Here is a 21,932-nt window from a genome sequence, read left to right on the forward strand (position 1 = left end):
TAGCTTTCCCTTGCTAAATTGTGGCTGAATGTGATGCATGCAGAGATCTCCCTCAGTTGCAAACTTTTAAGCGAGAGTCAAACCAGGGAAGCGTACAGTACCTACCGATGAGAGATAGAGAGAGAGAGAAAAAAAAAAAAGATCATCCCTCTCGATGCTGTGGATTATGTTCTCATCTAGGATTACACTTTCAATGTTAAGACACACAGGCTTGAGGTTTTAATGGCGATGGGTTAATACTCCGGATTTAACTCTACTATTTAAAAGCATATCCTTCATGCTGCGGCAAGTACACTATCAGACTGGCGGGGATCCATACGTCTGACTACCACATGCAACAGCGACCCTTTACCGATCAGCAGGTGTTAATGGCAGCTGCAAAGTATCAGGTACTTCTAAACTTCATCTGAGGTACTGTGATTTTTTTTTTTTTTTTTTTTTTTAAATGTGTCGTTCATTTCAGGAGATGAGAGGTTTTTCACATCACGGCTCAGCGCCTCAAATTTCGCTGACCGAGAGCACCCCGGATATGAACAGGAAGTTGGTGTTGCTGCCGGGGAACCAGCTCCAGGTCCCCTTGGAGCAAGCCTATGCCACCTCCATCAAGGTGAGTTCAAGACGACCTGGGTTGTTAGATGCTGGTGGTTGTATGTGATAATGGAGTGTTTGCTCCCAATAGGCGCAGTCACCTGAGGAACAGCAAAAGTTTATGAATGTCATCCGTGGGCGCGTGGAGGACCATTCCGGCTCCATGGATCCGAGTCAGAGTGCCCCCTGCACCCCCCGGCACACTGATAGAAAACCTCTTGATGATAAATGCAACAAAGGTGAATCATCATTTTTGGTAAAAAACTTATTTTTTCCCAATAATAATAATAATAATACAATCTATTTGTATAGCGCTTTTCAAAGTACTCAAAGATGCTTTACAGTAGAGAAAAAAATAAAAATAGAGTTCACTAAAAAAAATAGGCATTTATTTTCTGCAGAAAACACATTGCATTCACACTAAGTCTTTAGATATGTGGTGAAATATACAGAATAGTACATTACCACTGTATGACCACTACATGTTCATGTCACGGTTAATTTTTTTTAGTCCTTGAACACACCGTAGTTGTGTGCTGTGAAATGCACACGTTTGTTTGACTCTTAGTCCAGCCTCAAATAATTTATTGGTGGTGAGTAACTATACATTTTATACTTTAATCAGTGTCTGTTAAGTATTTTTATGAGTCATGAGTGAACAATGGCAATTGAAGAGAGAAGATTTTTTTTTATTATTAATTGATACCGATTATTTCATTGCATGGTCATATCACCTCATACTTTGGTATGTGCCAAAAATAAAATAAAATAAAAAAACACAAAAAAACCCACTATATTAGGAAAGCAGGAAGTGAACAAATGTAACAGTTACTGATTGTAAAAGTACCAGATGGAGGGGTAGGATTTAATAAGCTTTGCTTCTTCCTACTCCTTTTGGACATGTGGAACTGTGAACTGATTATGTGATTCATTCAATTGTAATCTGATGCATGTTCAAATGAAATAAAACCATTACCATATATTTGCTTTTTGCTTTTGGCCTCGCCAGATTCCGAGAAGTTCTTCAACTTATTGGCCAACACTCAGGGTCGCCGTCTCGATGACCAGCGAGTGTCTCTCCCGTCGCTGCCTGGAATCGACAACAAGGATTCTCAATCTGCCTCAGATTCCAGCTACTTGTGCTACATGGTCTCCAAAGTTCAGGTTAGAGGAAAACAATTAGATAAATAATAATGGAAACCGTATACTTAATGAATAGTAGTATAGCATACTAGTATCAATTATTCCTCAGGGGAATAGAATGGACGACCAAAGATGCTCCTTAAGTCAAATCCAGCCTGCAGAGGAGGGCCAGTCAGCCAAAAAGGATAACGCTGCTTCAGGCATTTCACGCTCAGCCTCCTTCAGTCCAGGTTCAGACAATGTTAAGAAATCCCCCATAAAGGTAACATGCACTTAAGAACGAAGAACTAAACTAAAGAATGAGTGATGTTTCTAAATATTGGCCTTGTTGTCTCCTACACAGGACATAAGTCCAGCTGAGCAGGACCATTTCCTTTCCTTAATGCAACACGCCCAGCGTGGGCGCATGGACGAGCAGAGATGTGTCCTGAATGTCAGTCCCCAGTCTACACCGAAGCGTAAGCCCACCCAGAGCACTGCACCCACAGGTGAGAGACTCCTTTAATTCCACGATGGTTTATCGGGATTATATTATATTTATATATTATATTATATTATTCATTCCGCTTTTTCCTCACGAGGGTCGCGGGGGTGCTGGAGCATATCCCAGCTGTCTTCAGGCGAGAGGCGGGGTACACCCTGGACTGGTGGCCAGCCAATCACAGGGCACATATAGACAAACAACCATTCACACTCACATTCATACCTATGGACAATTTGGAGTCACCAATTAACCTAGCATGTTTTTGGAATGTGGGAGGAAATCGGAGTACCCGGAGAAAACCCACGCATGCACGGGGAGAACATGCAAACTCCACACAGAGATGGCCGAGGGTGGAATCGAACCCTGGTCCTCCTAGCTGTGAGGTCTGCGCGCTAACCACTTTTCCGCCGTGCCGCCCTATATTATATTATATTACATTACATTACATTACATTACATTATATTAAATCTATACATTTTACACTATCACTGTCAGCTCCCATATTGAAGGTTGAGACAGTTAGCAGCCCTCCAGGCTTAATTTTAAGATATGCAGCAAAGCCTTTTTTGTTTTTAACAAAGCTGTGTGTTCATTTAGATATTCACATGAAAACAGCAAAGGACAAATACACGTTTGGCCCCCAGTTTACCCAAATATAGGACCCCCCCCTGTAGAAATAACCTGTTCCAGGGCACCATCATGAAATGTTTATTAACCCATACTCGGAATGTTTTGCATAATTTTTAATTATGGCTATGCAAGTGTTTGACTTTCATATATGGCAATAAGTTTAATTTCCTGTTCTGCGGTTATCATCACATTTACTTTTATGTCATTGCTGGTACCTTTCCGTGGTGGCATCACCTCAAAACAAACATGGTTGACAGCCTTCATTGTTATCCTCAGTTTATGTCTGACTTTTGTTCAGCATATCGGATTTTTTAAAAATCATAATTATAGTAACAAAAACATTTTTTTTGCACTGCCAGGTCCAGATTCAGAGCAATTCTTCAACATGCTGGCCCACTCCCAAGCCAAACGTCTGGATGATCAACGTGTGTGTCTTCCAACTCTGCCGGGTATCCAGAATGGAGGCGCCTCTAATGATGCGAGCTATTTGTGTTACATGGTCTCCAAAGTACAGGTGGGTGCCCACGGCAAAAACAAAAAAATCAATATATACTGTCTGTGAAGGTGTAACACAATATATACTGTTATTGCTATGAATACCACCAACAGGGCTCTCGGCTTGATGATCAGAGATGTTCTGCGCCTCATATTTTGCAAAATTTGTGCACCCCGAACACCCAGCGCAAAGTCTATAACACTTCAGAAGCACCTGATAAAACGCTCAAGAGGTCAGGCTCCCTAAAGCAGGACAAAAGTGATCACCAGCAGCAGGTAAAACACCAGAACAGAGGCTAAACAATGCTAATTTGTGTATAGTCATTTTTGAGTTCCTGTTCTGCTTCTGTTTTTTAAAACCAGATCTCTGCGGCCGAGCAACAGCAATTCTTAAAAATCATGAATCACGCTCAGAGCGGACGCATGCAGGACCAGCGTTGCTCTTTACAGCAAAGCAGAAGCACGCCTTCCTCTCCCAAACACAGCGGCAGCTCCCCAAATGAAGTAGCAGCAGGTCTGAAAACACACACACAGGTCAAAAGGGGGTCAAGTATGTTGTCTTTGCCGGAGGCTGAACTAAGCCTTTTGGACAGGTGCAGACGCAGATGCATTATTTCGCATGGTGGCCAGCTGTCAGGCTCGCAGGCTGGACGACCAGAGAGTCACTCTTCCCTCTCTGCCGGGGATAAGTGGGAGGACGAGCGAGGACAAACACAACAGGAGCCGTGCAAAAGCTGGAATTCCAGTATGTTACCTTACAAGCTATTTTTTTTTAATTTGTTTGAATTAAAATATTCAATAGCTAGTAGTTAAGAATGAAGAAAATATTTTGACCGCTTGAGAGTGCTTTGAGGCAGGGCGGACTTCTGGGGAGCACCCGCTGATGTCCCAAAAAAATACGAAAGTTACCAGATTTAGAGACAAAGTTGCCCAACACTGGCTGTGTGTAGTTGACTAATAGGCCATAATCAACCGAAACCACATGTGGAATCAAACTATGGAATGGATTGAGTAAGACCCTCAAACAATGCACAACGATTAGCGAATTCAAGGATGAAGAGTCTTGAACCAGTCATGATGTGCTATACATATCACTATATTGACACTTACTATGGTACCCATTATATCATTGGATGGTCATATCACCTCGTACTTTGGTATGTGAGTAAAGTAAAGTCATTCAAAATGAAGTAAAGTAATTTAAAATGAAGTAAAGTAATTTAAAATAAAATAAAATGACAGTTACTATGGTACCCATTATGTCATTGTATGGTCATATTACCTCGTACTTTGGTAAGTGAGTAAAGTAAAGTAAAGTAATTTAAAATGAAGTAAAGTAATTTAAAATGAAGTAAAGTAATTTAAAATAAAATAAAATGACGGTTACTATGGTACCCATTATGTCATTGTATGGTCATATCACCTCGTACTTTGGTATGTGAGTAAAGTAAAGTGACGTGAAGTGAAGTAAGGTAATTTAAAATGAAGTAAAGTAATTTAAAATGAAATAATGTAAAAAAAATTACTTAAATTATCTTAGAAAGGCAGGAAGTGAACAAATGTAAAGTAAAGTAATTTAAAATATAGTAAAGTAATTTATAATAAAAAAATTATGTAAAAAAAAAACTAAACTTAAATTATCTTAGAAAGGCAGGAAGTGAACAAATGTAACAGTTACTGATTGTAAAAGTACCAGATGGAGGGGTAGGATTTAATAAGCTTTGCTTCTTCCTACTCCTTTTGGACATGTGGAACTGTGAACTGATTATGTGATGCATTCAATTGTAATCTGATGCATGTTCAAATGAAATAAAACCATTACCATTACCACAAATGCCGAATTGGGACGCTATTTTCCATACTACTTGACTCTTTCCTCTTTTGCTAGGTTTGTGCACCACACATAACCGTGGCTGAAAGTACACCACCGATATCCAGAAGCAACAACTCCACCCCTTCTACCTCTCAGCTGGGCTGCAGTATAACAAAGTCGGCATCCTTCAGCACGGAGACAGAATATCAGAAGGCGCTTAACTCCACAGCTCAGGTAAGCCACCTAACCGTATAAATAACCTCTGTTATTGTAGACTCTTTTGATCCAGCTCTTGTATCGTCTTTATAGATGACTGTGAAGGTGTCGATGAGCTTCACACCACAGATGGTAAGCGTCTTACGTGTACAAAGTGATGACTTCACCCAACACGTCTTCATCTTTCCTTGGTCACCTGTCACAGGGGCATAAGAACTTCAACCAGCCTTGCACGTTCCCAGAGGTCTACCTCACCCTCGGAGCTCCAGGAGAAAATCTCGTCATCCCTCTGAGTCCAAAACCCGGAAGACCCATGTCTTTGAATCTGAACCTCATCCCCAAAGAAGACGTCAAGTCCACACACGGCTCACCAAGGAAACCCCGCTCCAGACCGTCATCTCCCCAGCCCAAAGCGGCTCGTAAGGCCCATTCTGGTAATTCTTACCCTCCCGAACAGGGCGGGTCTGCGGCCAGCCCCATCAGTCCGCATGAAGACTGCTTCTCCGTGATCGAGAAGGTTCACGCCACTCATCTTCAAATGGGAACCACTCAAGGGGGACACAAATGCAAAGGGGATGCGGTCAGAGTGAGGGGCAATGGAAAAACCGGTGGAAAAACTAAGAAGGATGGTGGGAATAAACACTAAATACTTTATATTTATCATCGTACTAAGACCAAATCAGTAAATCTAAAACATTTAGTTTCTATTAAACACACGTTCAATTCCTCTGTATTATCATCCGTCCATCCATTTTCTACACTGCTTTTCCTCTGCAGTGGGCCGTGGAGTAAACCTGGAGTTTATAATCATATATAATAAATAAGCATTCATTCATTCATTTTCTTACGCTTATCCTCACGAGGGTTACAGGGTATGCTGGAGCCTATCCCAGCTGTCTTCGGAGGAGAGGCGAGGTACACACTGGACTGGTCGCCAGCCAATCACAGGGCTGGGAAATAAGCAACTTTTCACAAATAAAGGAAATGGCTGTTGTAGGAAACCACAAGGTATTTATTGTATGAGGTCAAAGGGGATTCTGGATCGGGTCTGAGTGGGTCGTTGACGAGTCTATCCATCCATTTTCTGTAGTGGGTATGCTGGAGCCTATCCCAGCTGTATTCATGTACACTGGACTGGTTGCCAGCCGGGCGACCAGGACACACGCATATTAACAGACAACCATTCACATTCATAAATCTTGTCAATTTAGAGTAAAAAATTACAATAAAATATTTAATTATTTGAGTATACTTGTAATATTTTTTAAATATATTTTAAATTGGCATCTTCTTCCTTGGTATATAGAAATTGCATTTTATTTTGCTGATTTTTTTTTTTTTTTTAAGATGTTAACATTGTGCTCTGAAATCAATTTTGCACATGTATTTGGGTGTATTTTTGTGTTTTTTGTGTGTTTTTTCACCACCAAAATGAGGGTCCCGGTATGAGAACCACTTTTGACATTATTTGTATTATTATAACTACACAAATGTTTGTTGTTATTGTTCATGTTTGTTGACATTTTTTGTGTGTATGTCAATGAATGGCCTTTAAAGAATTACTCATTATGGAATGATTCCATAATTCATGCACTTTTCATGTAATTAGTGAACAACATCCTGTTTTTTGCTCCACATTTATTGTTTTATCTGAAGATTTTACAGAAGACGGGGTTCATATTGTATGAATCCCTCCAATGATTCCACTGGACCTTATTCGGCAGAGTCACTTCCCTGGAAAAGGACGAGGGTAGTAATTGAGTCATCCTTAATATTAATGTTTCAATCATGTGACCAGTATGTGTTTAACTCGTGTTTACCTTTCCAGCGTCACGGCTCTTGGCCCTCAGCTTGTTGACCTGGGACTCGGCAATGTCAGCACGCTCCTGCGCCTCCTCAAGCTCATGCTGGACCTTCCTAAGCCTGGACATGTGAGTGTTGGCCTGCTCCTCCTGTGAGCGGAAAGTAGAAGTGAAATGTTTGTAGTTCATATCTGTTCGATTCCACTCTACACTGTAGTGCACTCACAGCCTCTTCAGACTGTCTCTTGTAAGCCTTGACTTTGAGTTGCAGTTTATCCACCAGATCCTGGAGTCTGGTTCCGTTCTTCTTGTCCTCCTCAGTCTGGATACATGAAAGTGTGTATTGATTAGTTTATGTATCCAATAAGCGGAAGAGATTAATATTTCAATGAAAGCAAAACAAACCTGGTAGGTTAGCTCCTTCACTCTTCTCTCATATTTGCGGACGCCTTTAACAGCGTCGGCTCCACGTCTCTGCTCAGCTTCAACTTCAGATTCAAGCTCACGAACCTGAAAAGGAATCAAAGATTACACAATTTATGCGTAGAAACGGCCACCCCTCCTTATATGCAGGGCCCTACGATCTTTTGCGCAAAGGGAGCGCATTCTCTTTAAATGCGCAAAGGATCTGCATTGCTGCCATGAGGCATCGAACACCAAGTCAGCCCGACACAAAAGAGACCGCTGCTTAGAGCACCAATTTGGCTAGGTTCCTACCCTAGACTCCAGTTTCTGGAGCTGCTTCTTGCCACCCTTCATGGCCAGGTTCTCAGCCTCATCCAGACGGTGCTGCAGGTCCTTGACGGTGACCTCCAGGTTCTTCTTCATCCTCTCCAGGTGAGCACTGGTGTCCTGTTCCTTCTTCAGCTCCTCAGCCATCATGGCCGCCTGAAATCATGAGTAGTTTTAGACATCTTGATTGCACGAAGGGGTTGAACGCCGCAACTCACGTCAGTGATAGCCTTTTTGGCTTTCTCCTCAGCGTTTCTTGACTCCTGCACAGCATCGTCCACTTCGCTCTGAATCTGGACAAGGTCAGACTCCAGCTTCTTCTTGGTGTTCAGCAGACTGGTGTTCTGAATTTTTAAGATAAGTTAGCACATTTATTTTAGTCATGTTGCGTAATGCATGACTGATGAGAACTAAACCTGAGAGTGAAGAAGTCCGACACGCTCACTGGCATCAACCAGCTCCTGCTCAGCCACTTTGCGTCCTCTCTCAGTTTGCTCAAGAGCAGCTCTAAGCTCCTCGATTTCTGCCATCATAAGACCGTTTCTACGCTCCACCATGGCAACCTGCTCCTTCATGTCGTCCTGTCCTCTGACTGCATCATCAAGGTGCAGTTGGGCATCCTGACAGACAGCACAACCTTTCATTTATTTCATCCGCAACCATTTTAACGCAGTGATCATGAACTCACCTTGAGTTGACCCTGGACATTCCTCAGTTGTTTCTGGGCCTCAGCAGCCTGTCTATTAGCATGGCTCAGCTGAATCTCCATCTCATTGAGATCTCCCTCCATCTTCTTCTTGACTCTCAGGGCGTCGTTCCTGCTTCTGACCTCAGCATCAAGAGTACTCTGCATGGAGTCAATCACTCTCTGGCTGTTTCTCTTGATCTGCTCCATCTCCTCGTCCTTCTCGGCCAGCTTCCTGTCCACCTCACCCTTGATCTGGTTGAGCTCCAGCTGAACACGCAGAATCTTGGACTCTTCGTGCTCCAGTGTGCCCTGTAAGAGATGTTACCTCAGTGAGTCTGAATGGAAAAAGCCTAAGCCTGTTCCACAAAGTGATACCTCAGCCTCCTCTAGAGCTGTCTGAATCTCAGCCTTTTCACTTTCCACCGCCTTCTTGGCCTTTTCCAGCTCATGGATGCTCTTTCCGGTCTCACCAATTTGTTCAGTCAGATCCGAGATCTCCTCTGTCGGTAAAAAAATACATTGTATCTTCTCCTGTCATTATTTATTATTATTAGTGTTAGTGTTTGACTCACGCTGCAGGTTCTTGTTCTCCCTCTTCATGGTCTCCAACTGATCAAGAGCCTCCTCATAAGAGTTCTTCATCTTGAACAGTTCAGTACTGAGAGAACGGGCCTCCTTCTGGGCTCCTTCCAGCTCTGCCTGACCCTCCTCATACTTCTGCTTCCATTCTGCCAGGACCTACGGTTACCCAGACCCATTAGAGAGACATTCAGTTATCATTTATATTAGCATTAATTTGACAAGAACCTTGTCAAAGTTCCTTTGCTTCTTGTCCAGGTTGGCAGCCAGGGCGTTAGCTCTCTCTACATCAATCATGAGGTCCTCCACCTCACCCTGCAACCTCTGCTTGGTCTTCTCCAATGAGGCACACTTAGAGTTCACAGCTTCAATAGACTCCTCAGCCTCCTGGAGACGCTGGGCCAGCTTCTTCCTATAAAGGGTATGCAGAACTTGTTCACATCTCATGAGGGGAAAGGAACAGAAAAGATTCAATTAAGTTAAATAAACAAGTTGTGTACTTGGCCTCCTCCAGCTCCTCAGTGCGCTGGATAGCGTCGGTCTCGTATTTGGTCCTCCACTGTGCCACCTCGCTGTTGGCCTTGGACATTCCTCGCTGAAGCTCAGCTTTGGCCTCCTGTTCCTCCTCAAACTGCTCTCTGAGCAGATCACAGTCATGGCGGGCAGACTGAACTGCATGGGCCAGGGCATTCTTGGCCTATAACATACATTTATTGTGACATATATGCAGTAACAGGTAACTACACAGTAACGACTTCGTCCTAATTATCAAACTCGTACCTTCACTTCTTCCTCAATGTGTCTCTTGAGCTCCTCAATCTGCTGAGTGTAAGCCTGCTTGCCTCTGGTCAGCTGGGAAATAAGGGCTTCCTTTTCCTCGAGCTGGCGAGTGAACTCACCTGCCGAATAGTGAGAAAGAACAGTTTTGATCATTGAAAGTATCAAATAAGTACATTAAGGTGATTAAAATGTGTCAGAACATGCATCCCTATTGTTAGTCGTTATTGTCGTGGATCACTGTTGTTAAAGTTTGATCCCATAAGTTGGATTGACTTGCCTTTTCTCACACAGATCAATATGTTTTACCAGACATCCACTATAACTGTTGAGTGTTTAACCGAATCACCTTCCAAAATTGGTTCTCAGACTCACCGTTTTCTGTTTGCAGTCTTGCCCTCTGTGCACTTAGGTCATTCAGCTGCCGAACGTTCTCATCATTTTTGGACTTAATTTCACTTAATTGGTCTTCAAGAGTTCTGCACATTTTCTCCAAGTTGCCCTACAAAGAAGCATTGATAAGGTGTGCATACATTTGGATATGTAATTGATGTCATTGGCTTCTCACAAAGGCAGAGGCGTACCTTGGCTTTGGCAACAGCCTCCATGTTGCTGGAGAGGTCATCGATCTCCATCTTATACTCGCTCTTCTCCTTCTCCAGCTTCTGCTTGACACGCTGGAGATTGTCGATCTGTTCTCCCAGCTCTGCAACGCTGTCGGCCTGCTTCTTGCGGAGAGCGGCTGCTGTGGCCTCATGTTGCAGGGTGGACTCTTCCAGATCACGGCGCAGCTTCTGGAACTCAGCCTCACGCTTCTTGTTCATCTCAATCTGAGCGGCTGTTGCTCCACCGGCTTCCTCAAGCCTCTCGCTGATCTCCTCCAGCTCTCTGGAGAGGTCAGCTCTCTGCTTCTCCACCTTGGCTCTTGCGGCCCTCTCGGCCTCAATCTCCTCTTCCAGCTCCTCAATGCGAGCCTAGGTTTGATGATGGGATAGGGTTGGCAAAAAGTGAACCACCTGGAACTTCATGTCAATAATCAATTGAACAATTTACCTGGAGTTCCTTAATCTTCTTCTGGAGCTGAGCGCCAAGAGACTGTTCATCCTCAATCTTGCTGAGAAGCTGACTGGTCTCAAAGTCCTTCCTTTGAGTAGAAAGGTAAAATACATGCTACAAGTAGAAAGCTTGTACATTTAGTACATGTTTACATATATCACATACTTCTTGAGTTTTTCCTCAGATTGCTGTTTGTCATTCTCCAGATCCATTATGGATTCCTGGGCCAGTTTCAGATCTCCCTCAAGCTTCCTTTTGGCCCTCTCAAGGTCCATGCGCAGCTTCTTCTCTTGCTCCAGTGATCCCTCAAGCTGTTACATGACAGTTACTCGTGTATTAGTTATGGCCTTTAAAAATAAATAGCGGATAAAAATCTTTAATGTCAACATGATGGCCGTCTTACGTCATCCACTTGCTGTTCCAGCTTTGTCTTGGCCTTGGTCAGAGTGTTGACTTTGTCTTCCTCTGCCTGGAGATCATCCAGTGTTTGCTGGTGGGCCTCTTGGAGCGCTTTCTTCTCCTTTGTCAACTTGGCAATGGACTCATCTTGGGATGCCATCTCCTCTGTCAGGTTTTTCACCTGAAATATGAGTATTTCTTTAATATACTTCTAAACATTTTCTCTATATCTAATACATTATTTCCAAATATTTATGTTAATCTGAATCCCAATAAACAGGAACCTTGTTTTCTGTGGCATGTTTCTCCTTCTCCACTTTAGCCAAGGTGAGTTCCAAGTCATCAATATCTTTCTTCAACTCTGAGCATTCGTCCTCCAGCTTCCTCTTCTTAGCAGTCAACTCAGCATTGATTTCCTCTTCATCTTCCAGTCTCTCGGTTGTCTCTTTGAGTTTGGCCTCAAGCTGGATCTTGCTCTTAATGAGCCCTTCACACCTTTCCTCAGCATCTGAGAGGTTCTCACTTTCCTAGAGTTGAAAACATGATGTTTGTCTTTGAATAAAACCACATTTGAGTATACAGAATCTGTCTTGTGTAGTAATACTGATCAGGAAGCTTCCAGATGTATGACAGCCCACTCACAGCTGCTACTTGAAGTTGCAGGTCATTCTTTTCCTGCAGCAGGGAAACCATCTTCTCCTCCAGCTCCTTTTTCTTTGCCAGAGCGGCCGCCAAGTCTGCTTGCATTTTCCCATAGTTCTCCTTCATCTGTGCCAGCTCTTTTTCAGTCTCAGCACTCTTCAGGAGAGGCTTAATCTTGAAGTAGAGATGCATCCATGGCCAGTTCTTCACATTCATGAATGAGCGCATGTTGTACTGGATGGTGAAGATAGCATCTCTACGGGAAAATAAAATAATTCACTCGTTTGGGGTTTGTCTTTTCACTTGAAAAGTTTTCTTACCTCCTCTCCATCATCTTTACAAACTCCTTCCTCATGAGGAATCCTCTGATGAGAGCCTGAGTCATGGTCACCAATGCAGCAAGTTTCTCATCTCTCATCTCCTCCAGGGTACCCAGTAGACCAGCTTTGAAGAACACCTGTGAAGTACATATAATGGCGGTTGACCTCACTAATCAGTACACACAAGAGCCCAAAGAACAAGGCCGTCTTGCCTTTGTGTGTCCGAACTTGTACTGAGTGTGATCCACATCAATAGAGCCCAGAAGTTTCTCTGCAGCCTTCTTGTTGTCAATGAACTGACCCTCAGGGATGACACTGGCGTTCAATACTTTGTATCTGCGTGAGAAAGAGAAACACGTCTTTTGCTGGTTGACCACATACAGTTATAGTCTACTGTAATCAACTTCTGGGGTCACCTCTGCTTGAAATCACCGTAGAGGATTCTGCTAGGGAAGCCCTTTCTGCAGATTCTGATGCCCTCCAGCACACCGTTACATCTCAGCTGGTGGATGACCAAGAAGTTCTCCATAAGACCTGCACATTGTACAAAAGAGTCCTGGTTTTTTTTTTTTGGACGTTGCAATTGATTTTAGACAACAAACCTGGGGTCTTTGTTTCATTGGGAATCAAACAACGCACAAAATGAGGGTGAGTGCTCCTCAAGTTGGTCATCAGCTTGCCCAAGTTCTCCTGTGGGGTTAAATAGTGTCATTTAATAACCATTAACATCAAAAGTCACTTACTTACTAATGAAAAACAACATCACCCTGAATAGAGCGGAGACAGTCTGGAAGGAACCACCCTTCTTCTTTCCACCACCCTTCTTGCCGCCACCACCACCGCCGGCAGCCTCTGTGTGTCACATGATCTAGTCACTTCCACCTTCATTGACGTTTGATGGTTATGTCCATAATAAAACAGTGGTGGTATGAGTATGAGTTTCATACCTTCAGCTGAAGCATGAGTTGCATACAACATGGCCAACAGTTTGTTTGAAGACTTCTGGTAAAGCTGGACGACAGAGTCATTCAGGGGGTCCTTGTTCTTGTCCAACCAGCCAGTGATGTTGTAGTCCACAGTACCAGCATAGTGAACCAGAGAGAAGTGGGCCTCAGCCTTGCCCTTTGCCGGCTTTGGCTTCTCAAAGGCTTTGGTCTTGCCAAGATGCTGGTCATGCAGCTTGTTCTTGAAAGAAGTATCTGTAGCCTTGGGGAACATGCACTCCTCTTCAAGGATGGAGAAGATGCCCATTGGCTGTTTGGAAATGAGGTTGATTATTTAGTAGGAACTCTGAGGTGATGTGTATTTTCTCAGATTCGATCAAACAGATCCATCTCACCTTCTCAATCAGCTCAATACAGGCAGCCAAGTCCATACCGAAGTCAATGAAGTCCCAATCAATGCCTTCTTTCTTGTATTCCTCTTGCTCCAGAACAAACATGTGGTGGTTGAAAAACTGTTGCAGTTTCTCGTTGGTGAAGTTGATGCACAGTTGCTCCAAACTGTTGAACTACAGCATACAGATACATAATTAACTCACACTTTAGTGTCCAGCTTTTAGATCTTGTCTTATATAACTCACATCAAAGATCTCAAACCCAGCGATATCCAACACTCCAATGAAGAACTGTCTTGGCTGCTTTGTGTCCAACATCTCATTGATACGGACGACCATCCACAAGAACATTTTCTCATAGGCGGACTTGCACAAAGCTGAGACAGCATTGTTGACCTACAGAATTTTGGTTAGTTCGAGATTAGCATTGTTTTAACTCTTACATACCAAACAATATAATTGTCGGTGTAAGTTGTTTACCTGAGGCACGGTTTGACCTTTGGTCACAAACTCATTTCCGACTTTGACTCTGGGGTAGCACAGAGCTTTCAGCATATCAGCAGAGTTCAGACCCATGAGGTAGGCGATTTTATCAGCCTCTGATGACCACAAATCATAAAAGTTTGTCACCCTCTGTGACACTTTTGTTGTGTGTGTGTAGCGCCATCGCATTACTCCACTTACCCTCAGTGCCGTCAGGTTCAGCCTGCTCCTCACGCTGCTTCTGCTTGAATTTCATGTTACCGTGATGCATCACAGCACCAGTCAACTTGAAGATGCTAACTTTCTCCTCTCCAGTGAATCCCAGGATGTCAATGGCGGTCTACAATTATAAAATAAATTAAATTTAAGAACACGCAGATATTTTTTTTTGAAGTTAGGTCACTCACATCTGTTGCAATGAACTCCTCCACATCATTGATACTCTTGACAGTGATTTCACCCTGACTGATCATTGGGTAGTCGTAGGGGTTGGTGGTGATCAAAAGAGCCTCTGTGGAATTAAAGTGGAATACATCACTTTCTGATGTTTACTTTCTGTTTTAGGTGATGTGACTTACCCAGCAGCTCCGGCTTGTGTCCAGTCATCAGCTGGTAGAAGATATGGTAGCTCCTCTCAGCAGACAACTGGAAGGTGACACGGGACTTCTCCAGCAGATCTGATTGTTTGTAGACACATCGAAATTGATAACGAAGCCAATTATGTTTTTGTGATATCACATGCAGGTAATACTCACATGTTTCAATATCAGCTGAGGCCAGCTTGCCACTCGTGGCAAAGTGGATTCTGATGAATTTACCCTAAAATGTTGACCAGGTACATCTCAGTTTGGTAATAGTAAATAAGATATGCCTTTATTTGTCCCTCAGTGGGGAAATACAGAGAGTACAGAATCAGTTAAGCAGTACAAAATACACAATATAGAAAAATAAACAATATAAACAACCCAAGTATTAACAAAATCAGTTTTTCCCAGAGTTATATACAATACAGTATGTAGATAATATGAAACGAGATGAAATATATATGACCGGTCTATACACTGAGATCTTGCTAGTGAGTTAATATGAAGCATTATGGAAATATTTCACATAGAACTTAGTATATTGCAAATATACAACACTTATTGTAGAGCGTTACACTTTGACGACTTACGAAGCGAGACGAGTTGTCATTCCTCACGGTTTTGGCGTTACCATAGGCCTCCAGCAGAGGGTTGGCTGCGATGATTTGATCTTCCAGGGAACCCTACATGGAAATTAAAAAGCTCTCAACATAAGCCAAGAACTAAAGATTCAATACTGGACCATTGGCTGTCTGCAACTCATTTTTTAAATTGCCACTTGCATATTCTATAAATAGGCTGCACAGCGGACAAGTGGTTACAACGCAGGCTTCACAGCTAGGAGACATGAGTTCAATTCCATTATTTCAAGTTCAATTATTATTCGTTTTCTCCGGGTAGTTCCTCCCACATTCCAGAAACATGCTAGGTTAATTGGTGACTCCAAATTGTCCATAGGTATGAATGTGAGTGTGAATGGTTGTTTGTCTATATGTGCCCTGTGATTGGCTGGCGACCAGTCCAGGGTGTACCCCGCCTCTCGTCTGATGACAGCTGGGATAGGCTCCAGCACCCCCCGCGACCCTCGTGAGGAAAAAGCGGTAGAAAATGAAATGAAATGAAATATTCTATAAACAGCTCACAGCTAGGAGACCTGAGTTCAATTCCATTATTTCAAGTTCAATTATTATTCGTTTTCTCCGGGTAGTCCGGTTTCCTCCCACATTCCAAAAACATGCTAGGTTAATTGGCGACTCCAAATTGTCCATAGGTATGAATGTGAGTGTGAATGGTTGTTTGTCTATATGTGCCCTGTGATTGTCTGGCCACCAGTCCAGGGTGTCTGATGACAGCTGGGATAGGCTCCAGCACCTCTGCGACCCTCATGAGGATAACAATAGAAAATGAATGAATGAATGCTTACCTGTATCTTGCCAGCACCTGCTTCAGCTTTTTTGCCTCCAGCCACTGCAATTGTTGCAAAGTACTGGATGACACGCTTGGTGTTGACAGTCTTTCCTGCACCGGATTCTCCACTTGGGGGCAGGGGGGGAATATAAAAGTAACATTAAGCATTTTGTGTTCAGTGCTTTCTGAGTTTTTTTTCTGTTTGACTGTGTTAAACTCACGTGATAAGTACAGACTGATTCTCACGATCTGCAATTACAAGAAAAAACAAGGTGAATAAATAGCATTTTTATTTTAAAAGTTCAGCGTCATCTTACCAGTGAGCATGAACTGGTAGGCGTTATCAGAGATGGAGAAGATATGAGGCGGAGCCTCAATCCTCTTCTTGCCTCTGTAGGCGTTGACCACCTGAGAATCGTACACGGGAAGCCACTTGTAGGGGTTCACCACGACACAGAACAGGCCGGAATAGGTCTGCGGGACCAAGAAGAGGACCAATCAGTGTAGCTGTAGCAGATTTCACTGTAGTCGTGTTTAAAAATGGAGTCTTACGTAGATCATCCATGATGCAAAACGCTCTTTGAGGTTATACAACACGGCAGGCTCGTTGAGGTGGGTCATCATGGCCATGTCCTCAATTTTGTCGAATTTGGGAGGGTTCATTGGATGGATGTCATCTTCTTTGACAGTTACTGACTGTAAGGCAAATACAGTAAAAAAAAAAAAATCAGAATGGACAGATCAGGATGGATTTGAAGCCATGGTGTCCTTACCTTTTTTGAAATTAGAGTCTCAACAGTAGCTTTCCCCCCCTCTTTCTTGATGACTTTAGCTTTGACGTACATATCTTCAGCATCTACCACAAAGACGGCCGACTTGGCATCAAACGGTGTGTTCTGAGCCTCAATCCTCTCTTTTTCTGGCTTCCGCAGGTAAATGGCTGCGGGGCCATACTGCTCCATCTCCGCGTCCGTGCTCATGGTGGCACTTTATTGGAGACTGAAAGAAGGCAGATTTCACTCAGATCTTTTCTCCATCGTGACTTAAACTTAGTCATCAGTCTGCTCTGCGGATATCAACAACCAGGTAAAAATGGCATAACATTTACCTCTCAATGTCTCAACAGAAGAAGAAATCAAGTCAGATCTGTTGTTATGATTCTATAAAATAGAAATAGGAATACGGGTCATTGATATTTCAATCAAAACATGATTGAAAACAAAAGTAACAAACACAAACCTGAGTTGAAAGCCTACCAGTCATTGTCTTAGTCCTCGGCGCCGTCTTTTATAGAAGACCACTGTCTCCTCAGAAGGTGTGACCTGCTCAGTTTGGTCATGTATTCTTGTCATGTTGTCGCTAATCCTGTGACATTGACATTTAGTGTCATTGTGTTGCCTTGTGCCTAGTTTTATGGCTGCCTCATGTTTGCTCCCTGTGCCCAAGATAAATGGTGGTAATGGACAGAAACAGGTCAATAAACAAGGATATCAAAGGCTAACTTATGTCATAGTGTAGCTTTTTAAATACTACTTAAGGTTAACTTTGTGCTCTCTCTCTATTAGCAAGGGACAGTTTTATTTAGCAAACTAAAAGAAAAACTTTGTTTGCAAATTAATTGTTGCCTATGACGATACTGCACTTGTGTACAATACCAGGTACCGACTTTTTGGAAAAGCTTATAAATGTCACTGGTATACAGTTGCAGAACAAGTCATTATTTCCGACTTTATTCTTAAAATTAATTAGAATTAAATATAATTAATTATTAATTAATGAAATTAATTATATGGACAACAAAATTAGTTTTCAGTTAATTTAATTAATAACACAAGTATGTGTGATGAATGGGGTTTTGTTATAGGCTTCAAAATCTGACAAAAGTCATAAACTTACAAGAATAAAGTTGTAATAGTCATCCATCCCTTTTCTATGCCGCTTATCCTCATGGGCGTCACAAGGGTCATTACTTTTTTTCACGTAAATTTCCGACTTTATTCTTAAAATTAATTAGAATTAAATATAAACAGGTCAATAAACAAGAATATCAAAGGCTAACTTTTGTCATATTGTAGCTTTTTAAATACTACTTAAGGTTAACTTTGTGTTCTCTCTCTATTAGCAAGGGACAGTTTTATTTAGCAAAAGTAAAAGAAAAAGTTCAGATATGACTTTGTTTTCAAATTAATTGTTGCCTATGACGATACCGCCCTTGTTTACAATACCAGGTACCGACTTTTTGGAAAAGCTTATAAATGTCACTGGTATACAGTTGCAGAACAAGCGCACATCTGACATGTCTGAAATAAAATGGAGGCTGAGCACCATTCCATAAAAGCTGAGGAAGGATTACATAGCCCCTTGGAATGCAGGGGATGAACAGTTGTCATCTAGACCGGGATAAGACCCAAAATTAGTCCTGTGCCAATAAACAAGATGTTAGGGATGCCATGACGGCAATTTGGCCATCAATAAAATCTATCTAAGGTTAATTTAGACTTTTAATGAATGTTTTCAACATAATATCTCAGTATGTTTGTTCATTTGCGTTCATTGGCTTTCACCTTTACCTGACACTCTTTTTGCAAAAAGGGAAATGACCTTGAAGAATACCTAGGTGTGTAAACATGTGTTGGACACATGGTATGCAAACAAGGTCAAAGGTGTTTGGTTTTTTCGGCTAGCCCGCAATATCGTCTGCCGTGACCTCTATTCAAGTGAAGTCAGAGGTCGTGGGCACTTTTATTAGGCGCCAATCTTAAGTGCTACTTGTTCTGCTGGTTTTCCATTTGGGACCTTTTTAGAAACAGCAAACATATTGTCATAAATAGGCGCAAGGCACGCGTCCGGTGGTTTGACACCATTTTGTTAATGTTGCGTAGGACTATTTCCTGGGTCACCTTGATTTCAGCGGGCCCATTGTCAGAGTGTCAAATCTGTGGTGACAAAATGCACCAACTGCTGTTCGCCGGATCACACTCGCGCGGTTCAGTGGCGTCATTTGAATGTCTCTCGTTTTGCGCCAACTGAAACGCACATTGTTATTCCGATTATCCGACCATCCGTTCTTGCGTGTACGGTTTGTGTTCTCATGGAGAAATACTTTAAAACGATAAAGCCTCTACTTTGTATGCCCTTGTGTCGGCAGCTCCTTTTTAAGTACCCCCCACCATCCCGCCCATCGTCCCACATCAAACCCTTGAACTGAAATAAAACATCTCAGACATGTCTGAAGAGGAGGGGCATGGTAGTGTTTAATAGTATCTCCGTTGCGTACTTTCAAGTTTCATTTCATCTCCTGAAGTTCTTGATATAGGCCAAATCTATTGTCTATTATTGACCCACACGCATTGTCTTTACATGTAACATCTTTGTGGGGGGTCTCTAATGAGCGAGAACAAAAGCCAATTTTAAAAATACCTTACGGCATTCAAACTGACCACCAGTGTGGTTGAAGACCTTTTATAAATAGCATCCTCCTGGCTGTAAAGGTAGCCACCAAGGCCAAAGAACATCACCTTGTAACTCGAGCTGGTAGCTTCCTGACTCACCCAATCTGAATTTTCTCTTGGAAAGATCACAGACTCGGATGATTTAACGTAATTGATTCATTGATTTTGCTCAAATCGGTCAATTCAGACAGACTTCAGACTTTCCACAAAGGACACTGTAATCACCAAAGTACCCCCCCCCCCCCCCCCCCCCCCCCCCCCCCATTACTTCTCATTTTGGTGACTGGTCATAAATTCCCATTCCTGTCAATTTATGCTGCCTCTTTAAACAGTTGGAGCTCGCGGGCCAAACGATTGGAGGGATGAGGGCTTCCATTTCTGCAATGCTTTGAAGGTGTAAGCCTATTGTCATTCCATAACAGGTATCACTAACACACACAGGAAGCACCGGCATTATTTCAACAGTTAACATGAAAAGCAAGTATGTGTGATGAATGGGGTTTTGTCATAGGCATGAAAAAAGTCTGGGAAAAAAAGTCATAAACCTACAAGAATAAAGTAGTATGAAAAAAAAAAAAGTTGAAAATTTACTAGAATAAAGTTGTAATAGTCATCCATCCCTTTTCTATGCCGCTTAGCCTCATGGGGGTCACAAGGGTCATTACTTTTTTTTCCACGTAAATTTCCGACTTTATTCTTAAAATTAATTAGAATTAAATATAATTAATTATTAATTAGTGACATTAATTATATGGACAACAAAATTAGTTTTCAGTTAATTTAATTAATAACACAAGTATGTGTGATGAATGGGGTTTTGTTATAGGCTTCAAAATCTGAAAAAAGTCATAAACTCGCAAGAATAAAGTAGTATGAAAAAAAAAAAGTTGAAAATTTATTAGAATAAAGTTGTAATAGTCATCCATCCCTTTTCTATGCCGCTTATCCTCACAGGGGTCACAAGGGTCATTACTTTTTTTCACGTAAATTTCCGACTTTATTCTTAAAATTAATTATAATTAAATATAATTAATTATTAAATATTGAAATTAATTATATTGACAACAAAATTAGTTTTCAGTTAATGTAATTAATAACATTAGAAGTATTATTGAAAGACATTGCACCCAATATTACACGTTTTAATCAGTAACTACACTAACAGATATTAATAGAGTCACACATAATAAAACTATGACATACCCGAGCCAATTATACAGAGACTATATTGGTCTGTTTTGCAAAATATTTAACTCCAAAGTAAGTAATCAAATACAAGAGTGAAATCACATCATTGTTGAACGTGCTAGTTTTGGCTAATGTATGCTAGCATTTAAGATAGCATCGGTCAGGCTGTGGAAGGCCTCCAGCCTGAGGAGAAACCAATAAGGTAACGTTATGTGTTTTATTTAGCATATTGTCACGTTACGTTATGTAAAAATTTGTCAAAATATAATTAAAAATGCTACAGTTACGACAGCTTATCGTTAGCTTTTTAAAATAATTCTAAAATTGTTCTTTTATTTCTTAGCTAGCTAGCAGGTGTTGGCGTATGTGTTAGCTAGCTAGCAAGCAAGGGTTTCACTGCCATATTTATTGTTTTCCATCGATATATAAGCATTTTAATTTCAACATAGGTACTATTATTTTTGTCTTATTCTTTATGTATGTGAAAGACTGAACTTCGTTTATTTTACTGAAGGTGGCGTATTAGCGTCATCGAGGGCTCCGCCTCATCTTGAGGTAAGTTAGTATTTCATGTTATACTACGAACCCTTTGTGTTGTATTCTAATCCAACTACAATATACCACTGTTATTACTTTTAGATTTGTAGAAGTACTTGTAACTCTGGTATTATCATAATGTGTTTTTGTTAACACTTTTTAACATGTATAATATTATTTATTCAGTTGCAACATCACTGTACTGTTAAATACATTGAGTGCTCACATTTACTGTACTTTCTTGTATATGTACTTCTTTACACTTTCTTGTATACGTATTTCTGGTTACGTACTTGATTGTATTTACTCACTTGGCTAGGTTTTATGTTTATTGTATATTGCTAATTGAATATTGTTATAGTGAAATGTCCGAATTTCTCCACTAGATGGAGCAATTGCAGTCTAATTATGCCTTGTGGTGTGGTATATGTAAGTTTGAAATGTGTCTAGCGTCACGTGACCTTTCTAAGGTATAGTACATTTTGGTGAGGACGTGTAAAGTGAAAAGGTAGGTACTGTGGCGCCAGAAGATGAAGGCGTTTTGATGAATTCCTAGTTTAGTTTTTAATATCTAACACGAA

General features: G+C 41.6%; 1 protein-coding gene and 1 pseudogene across 2 annotated transcripts; one reads left to right on the forward strand and one right to left on the reverse strand.

The window, feature by feature from the left end:
- The first annotated feature begins 108 nt into the window (after positions 1–108).
- LOC131103755 (uncharacterized) lies at positions 109–18,021 on the forward strand. Of its 2 annotated transcripts, XR_009119667.1 has the most exons (14): positions 109–389; positions 464–607; positions 680–827; positions 1,598–1,752; positions 1,841–1,993; positions 2,075–2,219; positions 3,205–3,359; positions 3,455–3,616; positions 3,704–3,854; positions 3,934–4,085; positions 5,229–5,387; positions 5,463–5,501; positions 5,575–7,300; positions 14,748–18,021. XR_009119667.1 is itself a non-coding variant. In XM_058050271.1 (13 exons), the coding sequence occupies exons 1-13, from the start codon at positions 333–335 to the stop codon at positions 6,013–6,015; spliced, it is 2,061 nt and encodes a 686-aa protein (XP_057906254.1). In that variant the 5' UTR covers positions 109–332; the 3' UTR covers positions 6,016–10,350. The 2 variants fall into 2 exon arrangements, 1 of the variants encoding a protein (XP_057906254.1); XM_058050271.1 differs by lacking the exon at positions 14,748–18,021 and having other exon boundaries at positions 5,575–10,350.
- LOC131103775 (myosin heavy chain, fast skeletal muscle-like) lies at positions 7,001–17,552 on the reverse strand (annotated as a pseudogene).
- Positions 18,022–21,932: the final 3,911 nt, after the last annotated feature.

This window comes from Doryrhamphus excisus, chromosome 15, assembly GCF_030265055.1.
Source record: "Doryrhamphus excisus isolate RoL2022-K1 chromosome 15, RoL_Dexc_1.0, whole genome shotgun sequence".
In the NCBI taxonomy this organism is placed as follows: domain Eukaryota; kingdom Metazoa; phylum Chordata; class Actinopteri; order Syngnathiformes; family Syngnathidae; genus Doryrhamphus; species Doryrhamphus excisus.